The sequence below is a fragment of the Hyla sarda genome, chromosome 6 (assembly GCF_029499605.1).
Source record: "Hyla sarda isolate aHylSar1 chromosome 6, aHylSar1.hap1, whole genome shotgun sequence".
Classification (NCBI taxonomy): domain Eukaryota; kingdom Metazoa; phylum Chordata; class Amphibia; order Anura; family Hylidae; genus Hyla; species Hyla sarda.
Window position 1 is genome coordinate 155,189,577 of NC_079194.1, and position 14,842 is coordinate 155,204,418.

At 42.1% G+C, this 14,842-nt stretch overlaps 1 protein-coding gene across 2 annotated transcripts in view; it reads left to right on the forward strand.

Moving 5' to 3' along the window:
• Positions 1 to 14,842, forward strand: part of SLC9A5 (solute carrier family 9 member A5) — a 145,395-nt gene that overhangs the window by 115,922 nt on the left and 14,631 nt on the right. For both annotated transcript variants that reach the window (XM_056525620.1, XM_056525621.1), the window contains exons 11-13: positions 3,635 to 3,723; positions 3,885 to 4,011; positions 4,082 to 4,246. In XM_056525620.1, coding sequence (XP_056381595.1) covers positions 3,635 to 3,723; positions 3,885 to 4,011; positions 4,082 to 4,246 — 381 coding nt within the window. The remainder of the gene's footprint in view (positions 1 to 3,634; positions 3,724 to 3,884; positions 4,012 to 4,081; positions 4,247 to 14,842) is intronic.

Genomic DNA, 14,842 nt, shown 5'->3' on the forward strand with positions numbered 1-14,842 from the left:
CGCCAGTGGGGTGTAAATGCTCACTGCACCCCTTATTAAATTCCATGAGGGGTGTATTTTCCAAAATGGGGTCACATGTGGGGGGGTCCACTGTTCTGTCACCATAGGGGCTTCCTAAATGGGACATGCCCCCCAAAAACCCTTTCAGAAAAACTCACTCTCCAAAATCCCATTATCGCTCCTTCCCTTCTGAGCCCTCTAGTGCGCCCGCCGAACACTTTACATACACATATGAGGTGTTTACTTACTTGAGAGAAATTGGGTTACAAATTTTAGGGTGATTTCTCTCCTTTTACCCCTTGTAAAAATTCAAAAATTGGGTCTACAAGAACAGGCAAGTGTAAAAAATGAAGATTTTGAATTTTCCCCTTCACTTTGCTGCTATTCCTGTGAAACACCTAAAGGGTTAAAACACTTACTGAATGTCATTTTGAATACTTTGGGGGGTGCAGTTTTTATAATGCGGTCATTTATGGGGTATTTCTAATATGAAGACCCTTAAAATCCACTTCCAACCTGAACTGGTCTCTGAAAAAGTATGATTTTGAAGCCCTCTGGTGTCTTCCAAAAGTAAAAACACGTACATTTTTTGATGCAAACATAAAGTAGACATATTGTATATGTCAATCAATATGTAATTTATTTGGAATATCCATTTTCCTTACAAGCAGAGAGTTTCAAAGTTAGAAATTTTTTGATTTTTTTACCAAGAAAGGATGCAAATATTAGTGAAATTTTACCAATAACATAAAGTAGAATATGTCACGAAAAAACAATCTCGGAATCAGAATGATAAGTAAAAGCATCCCAGAGTTATTAATGTTTAAAGTGACAGTGGTCAGATGTTCAAAAAATGCCCAGGTCCTGAAGGTGAAAATGGGCTGGGACATGAAGGGGTTAATGGGATGTTGTAACAGACGTTTTAACATCCTTTTTTAAAGCTTTTCTAATGGACGTTTATAACGGATCTTTTAACGGATTAATTTTATCGTGTGAAAGCAGCCTAAGCTGAGTGACACGCTGTAACAAACCTCCTCCCTATTTAATCACCTTACTACTGAGGTGTGGGACTAGTGGGGATGGGTGCTGCATAGAGGGGGCAGGTGTACCAGGGCATTTCGGGGCAGAACCAGTGGTTCTGAGCAATCGGCTCGACAGCTGCCCCAATGTGACCTGTTCTCTCCGGGTCTTGCCATGAGGCTGGGAGGGTCTAGAGTCTAGGTATTTTAGTGCCTCGGGGAATGGTGACTCCCGAGGTGCCAAAACTCACTGGGTGTATTGGCTCACTTAGTTGAAGCACTGGCCTCATGAACTCTCCACCTTGTGGCACTCCCCTCTTGATTCCCAGCCTTCTGGCTAGGATCAAATACATTTTTTATAGATCGTCTGGATGTTCGGGCAGTATCTGTGCACATTCGCTTATTTATTTTTGTCACTTTTTGCATGTTGTGTCCACAGAATTATTAGGATGCTGTAGCCCTTCTGGGTGTCCCTCCTAGCGGTCTAGTGGAGGTGTGTGTGGCCATCAGGTTCCTCACCTCCCTGAAAAAACCCTGGGTACTCCTGCATGGGCAGGGTACCGACCGCTATCGGCTCTGCGGGCAGATACCTTGGCTAACACCAAGGGGGATGCCGGGAGCATTTGTGGTCCCTTAGTAGTTTCGGCGAAAAGGGACATCGAACCTGGAACCTCATAGGTACCTTATGGTCCGGAGGTGAAGGGTAAGGTTTGTTGGGGGGAGCCTCTCTCCTGTTGGAGAAGGGCTTGCGATAGACCACATCCTTTTTGCAAATTTTTTTTAGTGATTCGAGAGCACGTTCCTCGGCTCTTAGATAACAAATAAAAATCACCTTACTACTGAAATGACACACTGTAACAACCCCCCCCCCCCCTTGTAATCTCCCTACTACTGGGGTGAGACACTGTAACAGAACCCCTCCTCATGTAATAACCTTACTACTGGGGTGACACTGAGGTGCAGATTTTTTCATACACAACACCACATTAGTGACTGTACAGAAAACATGTGGCCTACACTTCAGCTCAGAACCCCCCCTCCTCCACAGCATCACCAAAGGTCCTTCAACCACCATGTCTCCTATCCTGCACGGCTGGGCTCCGCCCCAACATGTGGTGACATCATCAAAGGTAGGGGTAAACATAACTCTGGATCGATTCTTCAGTACTCAAGCTGAACGTGCAGTGGTGGTGCATCCCTCCTCTATCCTGCTGTCAGGAGCGCAGCACTGTGACATCACATACACAGAAAGAATTAAGCAAGAGGAGCAAAAAAAAATAAAAAGTGCCACATGCAGCGCCCTCATCAATGGTGCGCTCTAGGCAGCAGCCTAAACTTCCTTTGCAAGAGCCGGCCCTGTATATGATATAATAATTTTTTGTGCCAATTTTCACTGCAGTGTGTAACTAGTCATATTTGCTGGATGACATATAACATGAATACTGCATGTGATTGTTCTATTAGACCAGGTTTACAGAGTGTGCAACATGTGTCCGATTGTTTTCAATGGGAATATGTGCAACAACTCCACAAGCTGTGGAGGTTGCTGCAATGGATGAGAGTAGGTGCAATAAGAGCGATCAGCCTAGAGTCTGGACAAGAGAGGGATTAGTGCTGCTGTTGTGTGCACAAACGCATGGGCTGTGGGAGCAGGACTGGTTCAGAGCAGGTTTTCTGAACACGTTTCCATTCACTGTCAGTAAGCAGGAAACTGTACTATTGTGGGGAGCTGAAACACAAAGTTTATTAGAAAGTTGTTGGACTTTTTAATATACAGTGGGAGGTAAAATGCAACATGAAGTTTCTAGAAAATAAAACAGCTGAAATTTCTGGTAATTAAAAAAATAAATAAATAAATAAATAAGATAAAGGGTAAGGGTTGTCTCGCATCTGTGCACCCGGAATAGCACAGGTCCCATCCCGCATTATACCAACTCAAAAATAGATTTCCTGGCCAGATGGACAATGAGTCAGACTGGAACTGGAGAAAGAGACAGGGAACATTTATATCTTACTAATAATGACAGTGACTTGTGCATGAAAAGAGTCCAAGTGTTCCCAGAACTACATTATGAATTTTTTTTCTGCAAAATAGAAAAAAATACTCTAATTTACTTGACGTCCATTTTACTTACAGTTCTGGCCACTCTGTAATAAGAGCCCATTTATACTACAGAATTTTCAAGCTGAAATATTCCGCTCAGAAATTCTAGTACAGCAGTCCCCCATTGTTTTCAATGAGACTCTGCTGTACCGTGCACACTGCAGAATTTATAAGGAACTTGTTCATTCTTTTGACAGAATCTGCTCGGAAATGCATTGTCATCAATGGAGATGAGCTGTCGTAATCTGATTGTTTAAGGAATTTCTCTGGGCGGATATTCCATAATGCAAATGGGCTCTCTAAAAAGTATAGTTATTTATCTTGCTATGTACAAGTCTGAGAAAGCTAGGGAGCAAAAAAGATTTTGTTGGTAGTAACCAGCTTTCCCAGAAACAAATCATAAAGAATTGGCATAATAGAATTTATAAATTAAATACATTTTTCACCCAATAATCTGATTTGTTAGTTTAGACATACGTGTACTAATCCTTTGACCAATCCTGTCTTATAGGGAGGTCATATAGTGTCTCCTGATAGACTATCCTTACCGTCCATGCCAAGCCGAGCATCTATGTCAGAGACTTCAGTGACCAACCTTCTGTAAGGAGCCATGTGTCATCTTGTCTGCATCATCTGTACTTGTATTTTGTCTTTACATCTATCTGAAGAGGGAAATTCTAATAACATCACCACATAACATCACTCAATCTTTCCGAAATCTTCCAATATATGCATTGGTTAATGTTACCTTTTTATCCTAGGAGGGAAAATGGGAGCAAAGCTTGGCTGGATCTTCAGGCAATTGACACAGTGCGCAGTGGGAAAGACAGAGAAGATGCGGTCATGCATCATGTGCTAAGGGGCAGCCTCTACAAACCCCGCCGGATGGTGCGGTTTGTCATTAACATTTCCTGTAGTCTAATTGGCATACACTGGCCTAATAATCTTCTCTTTATAGTGCAAAGCCAGCTACAGTCGCCATTTTATGACGCAGGATGAGCAGGAACGACAGGAAAAAGAGGTTTTCCAGCAGATCATGAAGCGTAGATTGGAGTCTTTTAAATCTACCAAGCACAACACCTGCTTGTCCAAGTCACGGGTGAAAAAAGATGGACGCAAGAAGGTAATGATGGGATGATTGTATTTTTTTATATTATTACCAATGTGCATGCTCCTGACGCCTGTAGGTCAGATACATAAACCCCGGCCAGTGAACAGTGGAGACGGATTTATCAAGAGACAAATGTGACCAGACGTAAATTGTAATAAATTCGGCCTGCGGCACTTGGCAAGTGCAGCGCATATCAGGTCACAATGTTTTGGCTGACCTGGGCCAGACACAGCCCATAGTGCAAGTCTCAGTTGCAAGAACCTCCCCTCTTCTATGAGGAAAAGCAACATTTTTTTATCCCAATCATGGGATATTCTCCCATAACAATACTCCAAAGTAAGCAACTTGTTATGGGAGACACTTTATGGTCAACTTTTTGTTGGAAAAACTATGTGTAATACTATGAACTATGCATACTACAGAATGTTTGTTCAGAGAAATTCTGGGGTAAGATTCCAGTGTAGCAGCCTTGTCTTCAATGGAAATCTGCTGCACTGTGCACACTGCAGAATTTCACATTGGAAATTCTGATTGTGAACTGACGAAAAAATAAAGATGTTAATCCTCTAGGTGGAATTCCGCACAGAGCTGCATTGGGGACGGCACATGTCCGCAGAGTCATAGCATTGATTAATTCTAGCGGCGCCTGCTGCACACAAATTCTGTAGTGTGCATGGGCCCTAAAAGATACAAACTTCTTTGATCATCAGGAGTATGTCTATATTTCACTAGACCTAAGCTAGCACTGCTGTAGACCATGAATTATTATAAACTGCTTTGATACTTCTTAACAGCTTTAGTAGCCATTGTAGCTGCTGTACAACTGAACAGTAAACAGATGGTTTTTTCAATGGCCACTTCATGGTGGGGATATTATTTGACATAATTTTCAAAAATTATTTTTTTTAGCTTCTTATAATGCCTTCTAAATAGCTATAGCAACATTAAAGGGGTACTACGCCCCTAGACATCTTATCCCCTATACTAATTATAGGGGATAAGATATCTGATCGCGGGGGACTGCCACACCCCCTCCCATAGAATTACATTGAGGGGGCGTGACGTCACGAGGAGACGGAGCCGTGACGTCACAATACTCCCTCTCAGCCTATCCTCGCTCCATTCAGCTGAAGAATGGGGGTGCTTCAGGAGAGATCACGGGGGTCCACAGCGGCGGGACCCCCGCGATCAGACATCTAATGCCCTATCCTTTGCATAGGGGTTAAGATGTCTAGGGGCGTGGTACCCCTTTAAGGAGGAGGGCAAACACATCTGTGACAACCAGAACACATTATGAGGGAGATTTTTCTATTCAGAGAAAAAGTTGCTTAGTTGCTGATAGCAACCAATCAGATTGTTTTTTTTATTTTTTAGAGGCCTTGTTAAGAATGAAAGAAGCAATCTGATTGGTTGCTATGGGCAACTCAGCAACTTTTCCTCTGGACAGGTTTTCATAAATCTCCCCCTGTGTATTCACTGGTTCTAAATTCTATAAAATTTAGGACCCCTCTAAAGGAGATGAATCTGACTCACATTTTTCCTTAAACATTTTGAACATTCTGTATTGTTTTTTAATTTGGTCTAACCAACAGCAGCCTCTAGCATTCTAGTTAAGACTCTGGCCCTGGGCATTGTCCTGAGTCTAATTCCCCTTTTAGTCCCACTCCTTGGCCAGCTCTGTGGTCAGAATGGTAACCTGTCCTTGTGCTTCAGATTGTTTGTTAGGGTATTTTTAGCTTACCCTGGCAGTGAGATATATAATATTCACAGGTTCTTGTTCGTTTCGACATTCTCAGTGAGTGGAAACATCCATCTTATGAATTTACAAGCCGATTCTATTGACGTAATTGTACAGTTTGCACCACCATCCCATGTAATTTTATCCTCAGATGGTTATCAAATAAGATTCATTTCAAGATTTTTCCTCTGTGTAATTGTAATAAACCTCAGCAGTAGAGCCGGAGCCAACAAAATGGAACCTTTGCGGATTAGCCAGGTCCTGAGTATAACTAGCAGGCTTTTTTGTTAACCTCATCAGTGCTTTCTTGTGACCCTGATACTGATCTAGATACAAGATTGCTCTGTAGTGTTTTTTATTTACTAATGTAGATCACTTTTTGAATAAAACCAGATGGATGGTGATTCAGCTTAACTGTGGATAAAGGACTTTTGCACTTTGGGGACATGGATATAATTTAAAGAGCTTTAAAGAGATTTATTGAAATTAAATACATTTTCATATTCAGTAATTTCTTTCAATCTCAGGCAACTATACAGTCTGGTTGCACCAATACAATCCTATCACCCTACGATCTCAGCATGTACAGGCTACCAAGTTGACATGCTGGCCTCGCCTCCAAACCTCGCTGCACACACAGGGCTGCCTCCACTGTGCAGCACAAAATACGCTGTATATACGCTACATGGGACTGTACCCTAAATAATACAAATTTCCAAGATCTAAGTATTCACTGCAGTTAATAGACTACTAAGTATCCTACTCAGTGCAATAAATAAGAGAATTATATCTCAAAATAACATGTATTTTACCGTATAAAACATGCATTTTCAGAGAAATGTAGAAATCTTGACATAAAAGAACGATGAGCTGTTTCAAGTGTCACCAACGTTGACTACAACTTCCAGGAATCCCCACTTGTTCCAGTGAGTCACCCTTAGGGTATATGGGACAAAATGGTGTATCATATTGCCATGTTCTATTAAACATAGTGATTCATATTTGGGGCCTATTAGCATGACAACGTAGGAAAAGCTGTCCCCTCATAGCCAGGTACATAATATAGTGTTCAAATATGATCTCTGAAGAAATATTATACAAAACAGATTACTGCATGGTCACAAACTAGTCAAAGTGGATGGTCATTTTGAGGTACCACCAACACCTACCCCAGAGCGGTTTTTTTCTCACTACTTTCACTATAGTAGGTGTGTTATAGACCAGTCGTGTTGCTGGACCATTGTATGCACAACTAAAAAAAGGTAGTTTACAATTTGAACATATACAGAATAAGAACAATTACTGAGAATTGAAATAATTTCACAGAATAGTGGAAGTAAAGATATCGAGAAGTATTAGATATGTACTGGGTGTCCAAACTTTTGTGTAAATAACTTTGTAACCATTCACTGACAGCAGGTACAGGTCTTAAAGAGGATGAGGGATTAAAGCACTGATTATATTACAACTTTTACAGAATTTGATATGATTAGACTAGTAAATGAACTAGGCAGGTAGAACATATCACTTCTTTGTGTGGTGAGGATCATGCCCACATTGCCAAAAATGTATGGGACATCTGGACAAATGAACCCAAAGCCAGTGTAGGTCATGCTTGATATTATGGAAAATACTCACAAATGAAGACCCACCACATTGTGTCTTAATAGAAAAACACTAAGTCAGCATTCTGCTCCACACACTTTTATTATTAATACAAATTCCCCATTACCCGGAGTCTGCCAGCACCGCAAGCAAACAGACCGAAAGAATCTGATCTGGAGAGGGAGACGTGTCCTGCATATCTCGTGCCAGCACTGCTTCCCAGGCCAGATTTTTCTAATCAGTCTTGGGATTGCAAACTCCAATTTCCTTTGGGTTCTGAGACTTTACAAGCTTGAAAATAGGCCTGTGAACAGTAGAGGCTGCTTCTTAAATAATCCATAGCTCACTGCTCTGCTCTGACTTATATTTTCCAGTAAATGCTGTGGTATGGTGAGAGCATGATGGATTTTGCAGTCTGGTTTTTATATAACTCTGTTTTCTTTTTCGTCTAGAGCAGACATTGTGTTATAGAGTCCTCTATTATTGACAGGCAGATAATTTTTCTTTGGGGCTCCTGCTTAATATTCACAGGGGAGTTTATCAAGTGCTAGTGTGGTATATGGAAGCAATGGTTTGAAGATTACATCAGGAACAAATGTAAGCAAGTGCATAAATGTCACAGTGCTATAGTGCAAGTAAGTTGAGGATATTGCTGCCCTTGAAAAGAATAAAAAGTATAAGTGAGTAAAGAATGAAAGTGCTCTACATTCACTGCTTTAATTGTATAATCTGCCTTGTTTTTATTGTGTCTGCTTCCTTTTAGGGTCCCAACACATAAGTGTATAATGGACACATTTTTGCATCCGTTTTTGCAGGCATGACAAAGAGTTTGATTACCTAAACTGACAGTTGTCTGTTCAGGTCATCAGGCTGGGATTTGCTGTATTATGGAGGCGAAGGCTGGGTCCTTTTTGTGCATTAGCTATGCATCTGCGAACTACATTGACAAGCAAGTCAGTATTGTTGTTAATAGTAAGGGAAAAACTCTCGGCACTCACGATTTCTTAAAGAATGCTATCATGTTTATTCACATAAGCAACACATAGGACATATTTTGGCAACAGCTGTTTTCAACTGACACCAGTTGAAAACTGCTGTTGCCGAAAGGCGTCCTGTGTTTTACTAATGTAAATATCCTTAGTGTGTGAATAAACACAGAAGCATTCTTCAAGAAATTGTGGGTGCCAAGATTTTTTTACCATACTGTGGATTACTTTTTATCTATGAGCACCACGTGAATACCAGTGCCAAATCTCCTTTTGCCACTTGACTATGTAGATTTTCACTACAAAACAGAAATAACTTTGGGGCTATCAGAATAAAGCAGATTGTGATTCAGAAGATTGCATCAGAGACTGTAACAAGTATATTTGGAACTTCATTGAAAGAACTGGACTGGAGCCCCCATCTACTTATGCCTACCTAAGCAAGTGACACTTCAAAAGATAGAGTATGATTAGCTTCAGTGCATGGAATAGTGTACCTTCTTCTAATGCATCTTCTACCCTTTCCCTGTTCAAGTTCTTTCTCTACATATTCTATATTTTCCTCTGAGCATCCTGTAACGCCCCAACGGATGTGGACCCACTGTGCCACTTTGGTTTTCACCCTTTATCTCACTTCAGGATGTGAAAGCTGTTTTTTTTTTAGCTGCAGAGGAGATACAGGGTTGCTACTGCTAGAGTTTCCCCAGTTAAAGGGTACCTTTCATCAAAAAAACTTTTGATAGATTAATGTATGCAGAATGACTTTCCAATTGCATGTTATAAAAAAAAAATTGCTTCTTTCTATTGAATTTTCCACTTGGGGTCTCCCTACCAGTCCTGGCCGCAAGCCTTTTTATTTTATAGATTTCAGGCTCATGCTGGAGTCCTAAATCTCAGACTGCAGCCGGGACACAAACAAGCTCTGCACTGCTCCCTGCCTGTCAGTCAGACAGGCAGGAGCCAGCACTGTGCTCATAGCACAGTAGGGCAAACTCCTGACTCTGCCTTACTGCATGCCCTCATTCATTTTACTATTTGAGCTCCGATCTTTCTTCTCTCTGCACATGCAGTTGAAAACAGAGAGGAGAAGATTCAGAGCTGCCGGCTGCTGTGTTCATAGCCTCTATGCTGGGCCATGCCCCCTCCCTCACACTAGGACAGCTGAATGAGCAGCCAAGAACACAAGAAATAAGGTAGAAAGAGGGGGTTTTGAATGAAAAGAAACACAGTGATAGTGTCAATGAGAGTCAGGGACAGATGGGGGGGAATTAGGGAGAGTTTAGATCATGATAGGTACTCTTTAAGTGTGGCAGCTGGCCAGGCAGGCCCGAACAACCCAGTGCCAAGCATCAGGATACAGGCTGGAGGGATGAGCTGATGTTGTAGCTGGTAATGGCGCAGCAAACAGAGTCTGATGTAGTCATGCTAAGTTGGTGTTTTAGCAGAGCTGAGTAGCTCAGAAGCAGAAGGTGGTGTTAGCTAGCTCAGAATATAGAATCATGATTGACAGTCTAGATCATAACAGGAGGGCAACGATGTACAGGTGGATCAGGCAGAGACTGAGTCAGAAATAAGGCTTAGGTCAGGAACACAGGAACAGTGCAGACAGGAACCTTCACTGTAGTAAACTACAATGTTGCTCAGGAATAAGGGAATCGGTGTTCTATAGGCCATGTTTGGCAGGGATTGGAATCAGGGACATGCCTAAACCCTTTAAGGGACAGGAAGTGTATGTGCATGTCCCCTACTCGGTGCACCAGAAACTGTCAGCACCTAAGACAGTACAGCAGAGAAAGTCTGTAGCCAGCAGCAGGGATGTGGAGCTAAGCGAGCAACTCAGCCAAGGTAAGCAGCTAGACATGCCAGAGCCTGCCAACCACCGCAGTGGATCCGTTGTCTCCATTTAATCCTGTGTCACAGTAACTGCAATCAGGTCTCTACATGGAGCCTTAGAAAGTTTCAGTAATTTTCATTATACATAAAAAAAAAAAATTCATAAAAAATATCAAAACCTCTCTAGACACAACTTTCTTTGTTAACCTCACCCCCATATTCCCAATAAACTATGCAGCACAGGCTCAAATCTACAACTGTTTCTGATAGATGCAACTTGTCTGAACCTTTCATTCTCCTTGAACAATGAATAAATTGGTCAACATCACCAGATTAAGTAGATCAGACTCAGTTTCCAATAAAAACCATAGAAAAACTTTTTAATTAACCTTATAAAATTGGCTTGATGGTACATGAATTGGTTGCCTTTTATCGCAACATATTCCTGTGCTCATCTGCTTTAGATCTTGATTGAGATTCTAATCCTCAGATTGTTTGGTTGCTTGACAGTCTGTATTCTGTATTTTCACAATAAGTGTTGACAAAATGCTAGCAGTATATAGGGGTTTCTGCTTCGCTCTTTAAGAAGACAGACATTGACCCTTTTCCTTTCATCTCTCATTGAATAACGTGACTCACCAACTATGGATCTATCAGTGCAAAATGGAGCATGACCTTCTGTTGGCAGCTCCAATCATGCTAATCAGCTTTCAGAGATAAATAGCTTTTGGAAAAAAAGACTGGGCATGGTGGACTGTCTGTTCATCAGTGCATAGACCATGTTGGTCAGTATGTGAATATGGAGGCATTGAGAGTTTGGGGAATTTTTTTGGTTAAGGACTTGCACTCCAAAGCCATGTACTGTAAATAATTTGAATGGTGTATATGCCAAAGTTTTAGCTTCCACAACTGTTCTAGAGACTGTGGAGGGGTGGGGGGGGGGGGGGGGTTCTCCAGGATGGACATCATTTTGTTTCAGTATTTGCAACCACTGCCCACAGCTGGAACTGTATGTAATAAATTCTGTATACATGATAACCTATAACCTAAAAAAGCCCACAGCCAGCAATAACATAATCATGCTGGATCTATTAATATAGGTCCTATACTAATAGCTCAAGCATGATTATGTTATTGCTGGCTGTGGGGCTTTTAAACAAAGAGACCCCCAGTACATAATTATCCCTAAAGCTGCCTCCTCAGTCCCTACATCCTGCAGCTTAGTTGGTCCTGCCCTTATTGTGTTTAGATTTCATGTGTTACTGCCATTGGAAACTGTAGAGCTTTATTTACATAAAACTGAAAAGACACTTTGAATCCTAAGTGTTGACATTTTGATGATCAGAATATTGATTTTTCTCAAAGTTTGACTAGGTAATTAAAAAATCTTATTTTGTTTAGAAAGTTCTCAACTTTAGTCTGACCCGTGTCCTCCACCTGTCATTCTGTTCATTGGCAATATATTAATCTATCGACACTTACTCTGGATGCAGGACTTTAGGTCACTTCCATTGTCTGCAGGACTCGCAGGTCAAGGCTTGTAGGGATTAGTTACTGCCCCTTAGCAGATAGGCACATGATTACTGGCTAGATCTTACAAACTGGGCTTTCTGTTTATGCTTAGGGTCTGTCTAAGATGTACATACAAAGGAGACTGCTACTCTAGCTTCAATGAAGCCCCCTTTGCACTTGGTCCCAGTCATAATGGGTTTCATTATTTTTCACGATAGAAAGTGTGAACCTTTTTAAATCTTCCCCTCACTGTTGATGCTGCTGTGCAACTAAACACTAAATTGGGAGCTGTCTGAAAAAGCTTCTTATCCTTATGTGTTGGGATGTAGCTCTAAAGGGGGGGGGGGGGGGTCTGAAGTTTGCTATGATACCAATTCTCCTTTAAAATATATATGTATATGCTGCTCAAAAAAAAAAAAAAGGGAACACTTAAACAACAAAATGTAACTCCAAGTCAATCACACTTCTGTGAAATCACACTGTCCACTCAGGAAGCAACACTGATTGACAATCAATTTCACATGCTGTTGTGCAAATGGAACAGATAACAGGTGGAAATTATAGGCAATTAGCAAGACACCCCCAAGAAGTGGTTCTGCAGGTGGTGACCACAGACCACTTCTCAGTTCCTATGCTTCCTAGCTAATGTTTTGGTCACTTTTGAATGCTGTCGGTACTTTCACTCTAGTGGTAGCATGAGACGGGTCTACAACCCATACAAGTGGCTCAGGTAGTGCAGCTCATCCTGCATGACACATCAATGCGAGCTGTGGCAAGAAGGTTTGCTGTGTCTGTGTCCAGAGCATGGAGGCGCTACCAGGAGACAGGCCAGTACATCAGGAGAGGTGGAGGAGGCCGTAGGAGGGCAACAACCCAGGAGCAGGACCGCTACCTCCGCCTTTGTGCAAGGAGGAGCACTGTCAGAGCCCTGCAAAATGACCTCAAGCAGGCCACAAATGTGCATGTGTCCACTCAGACGGTCAGAAACAGACTCCATGAGGGTGGTATGAGGGCCCGACATCCACAGGTGGGGGTTGTGCTTACAGCCAAACACTGTGCAGGATGTTTGGCATTTACCAGAGAACACCAAGATTGGCAAATTCGTCACTGGTGCCCTGTGCTCTTCACAGATGAAAGCAGGTTCACACTGAGCACATGTGACAGAGTCTGGAGACGCCTTGGAGATCGTTCTGCTGCCTGCAACATCCTCCAGCATGACCGGTTTGGCGGTGGGTCAGTAATGGTGTGGTGTGGCATTTCTTTGGAGGGATGCACAGCCCTCCATGTGCTTGCCAGAGGTAGCCTGACTGCCATTAGGTACCGAGATGAGATCCTCAGACCCCTTGTGAGACCATATGCTGGTGCGGTTGGCCCTGGGTTCCTCCTAATGCAAGACAATGCTAGACCTCATGTGGCTGGAGTGTGTCAGCAGTTCCTGCAAGAGGAAGCCATTGATGCTATGGACTGGCCCGCCCATTCCCCAGACCTGAATCTGATTGAGCACATCTGGGACATCAATGTGGATAAATGTAAAGTTATGCATCTGGGTACTAATAACCTGCATGCGTCGTATGTCTTAGGGGGGATTAAACTGGCAGAGTCACTGGTAGAGAAGGATCTGGGTGTACTTGTAGATCACAGACTACAGAATAGCATGCAATGTCAGGCTGCTGCTTCCAAAGCCGGCAGGATATTGTCATGTATAAAAAGAGGCATGGACTCAAGGGACAGGGACATAATACTCCCCCTTTATAAAGCATTGGTACGGCCACACCTGGAATATGCTGTTCAGTTTTGGTCGCCTGTTCATAAAAGGGACACTGCGGAGTTGGAAAGGGTGCAGAGACGCGCGACTAAACTAATATGGGGCATGGAACATCTTAGCTATGAGGAGCGATTAAAGGAGTTACAATTGTTTAGTCTTGAGAAGAGACGTTTAAGGGGGGATATGATAAACGTATATAAGTATATAAATGGCCCATACAAAAAATATGGAGAAAAACTGTTCCAGGTTAACCCCCCCCCCCCCCCCCCCCCCCCAAAGGACGAGGGGGCACTCCCTCCGTCTGGAGAAGAAAAGGTTTAGTCTAAAGGGGCGACACACCTTCTTTACCGTGAGGACTGTGAATTTATGGAACGGTCTACCTCAGGAACTGGTCACAGCAGGAACAATTAACAGCTTTAAAACAGGGTTAGATACATTCCTGGAACAAAATAACATTAATGCTTATGCAGAATTATAAAACTACATCCCTTTCCCTTATCCCCTTACACCCTTCCCTTTAATTCCCTGGTTGGACTTGATGGACGTATGTCTTTTTTCAACCATACTAACTATGTATGTAACTATGTAACTATGTCTCGCTCCATCCACCAACACCACATTGCACCACAGACTGTCGAGGAGTTGGCGGATGATTTAGTCCAGTTCTGGGAGGACATCCCTCAGGAGACCATCCGCCACCTCATCAGGAGCATGCCCAGGCATTGTAGGGAGGTAATACGGGCACATGGAGGCCAAACACAGTACTGAGCCTCATTTTGACTTGTTTTAAGGACATTACATCAAAGTTAGATCAGCCTGTAGTGTGGTTTTCCACTTTGATTTTGAGTGTGACTCCATATCCAGACCTCCATGGGTTGATAAATTTGATTTCCATTGATAATTTTTGTGTGATTTTGTTGTCAGCACATTCAACTATGTAAAGATGAAAGTATTTCATACGATTAGTTCATTCATTCAAATCTAGGATGTGTTATCTTAGTGTTCCCTTTCTTTTTTAGAGCAGTGTATATGTGTGTATATATAAATATATATATATATATATATATATATATATATATATATATATATACCCCTGGGTTATGTGTTAGGTTAGGGTTTATTAATATAAATAAATCTACATGTGTGGTGATGTATTTATTTTCTTTGTA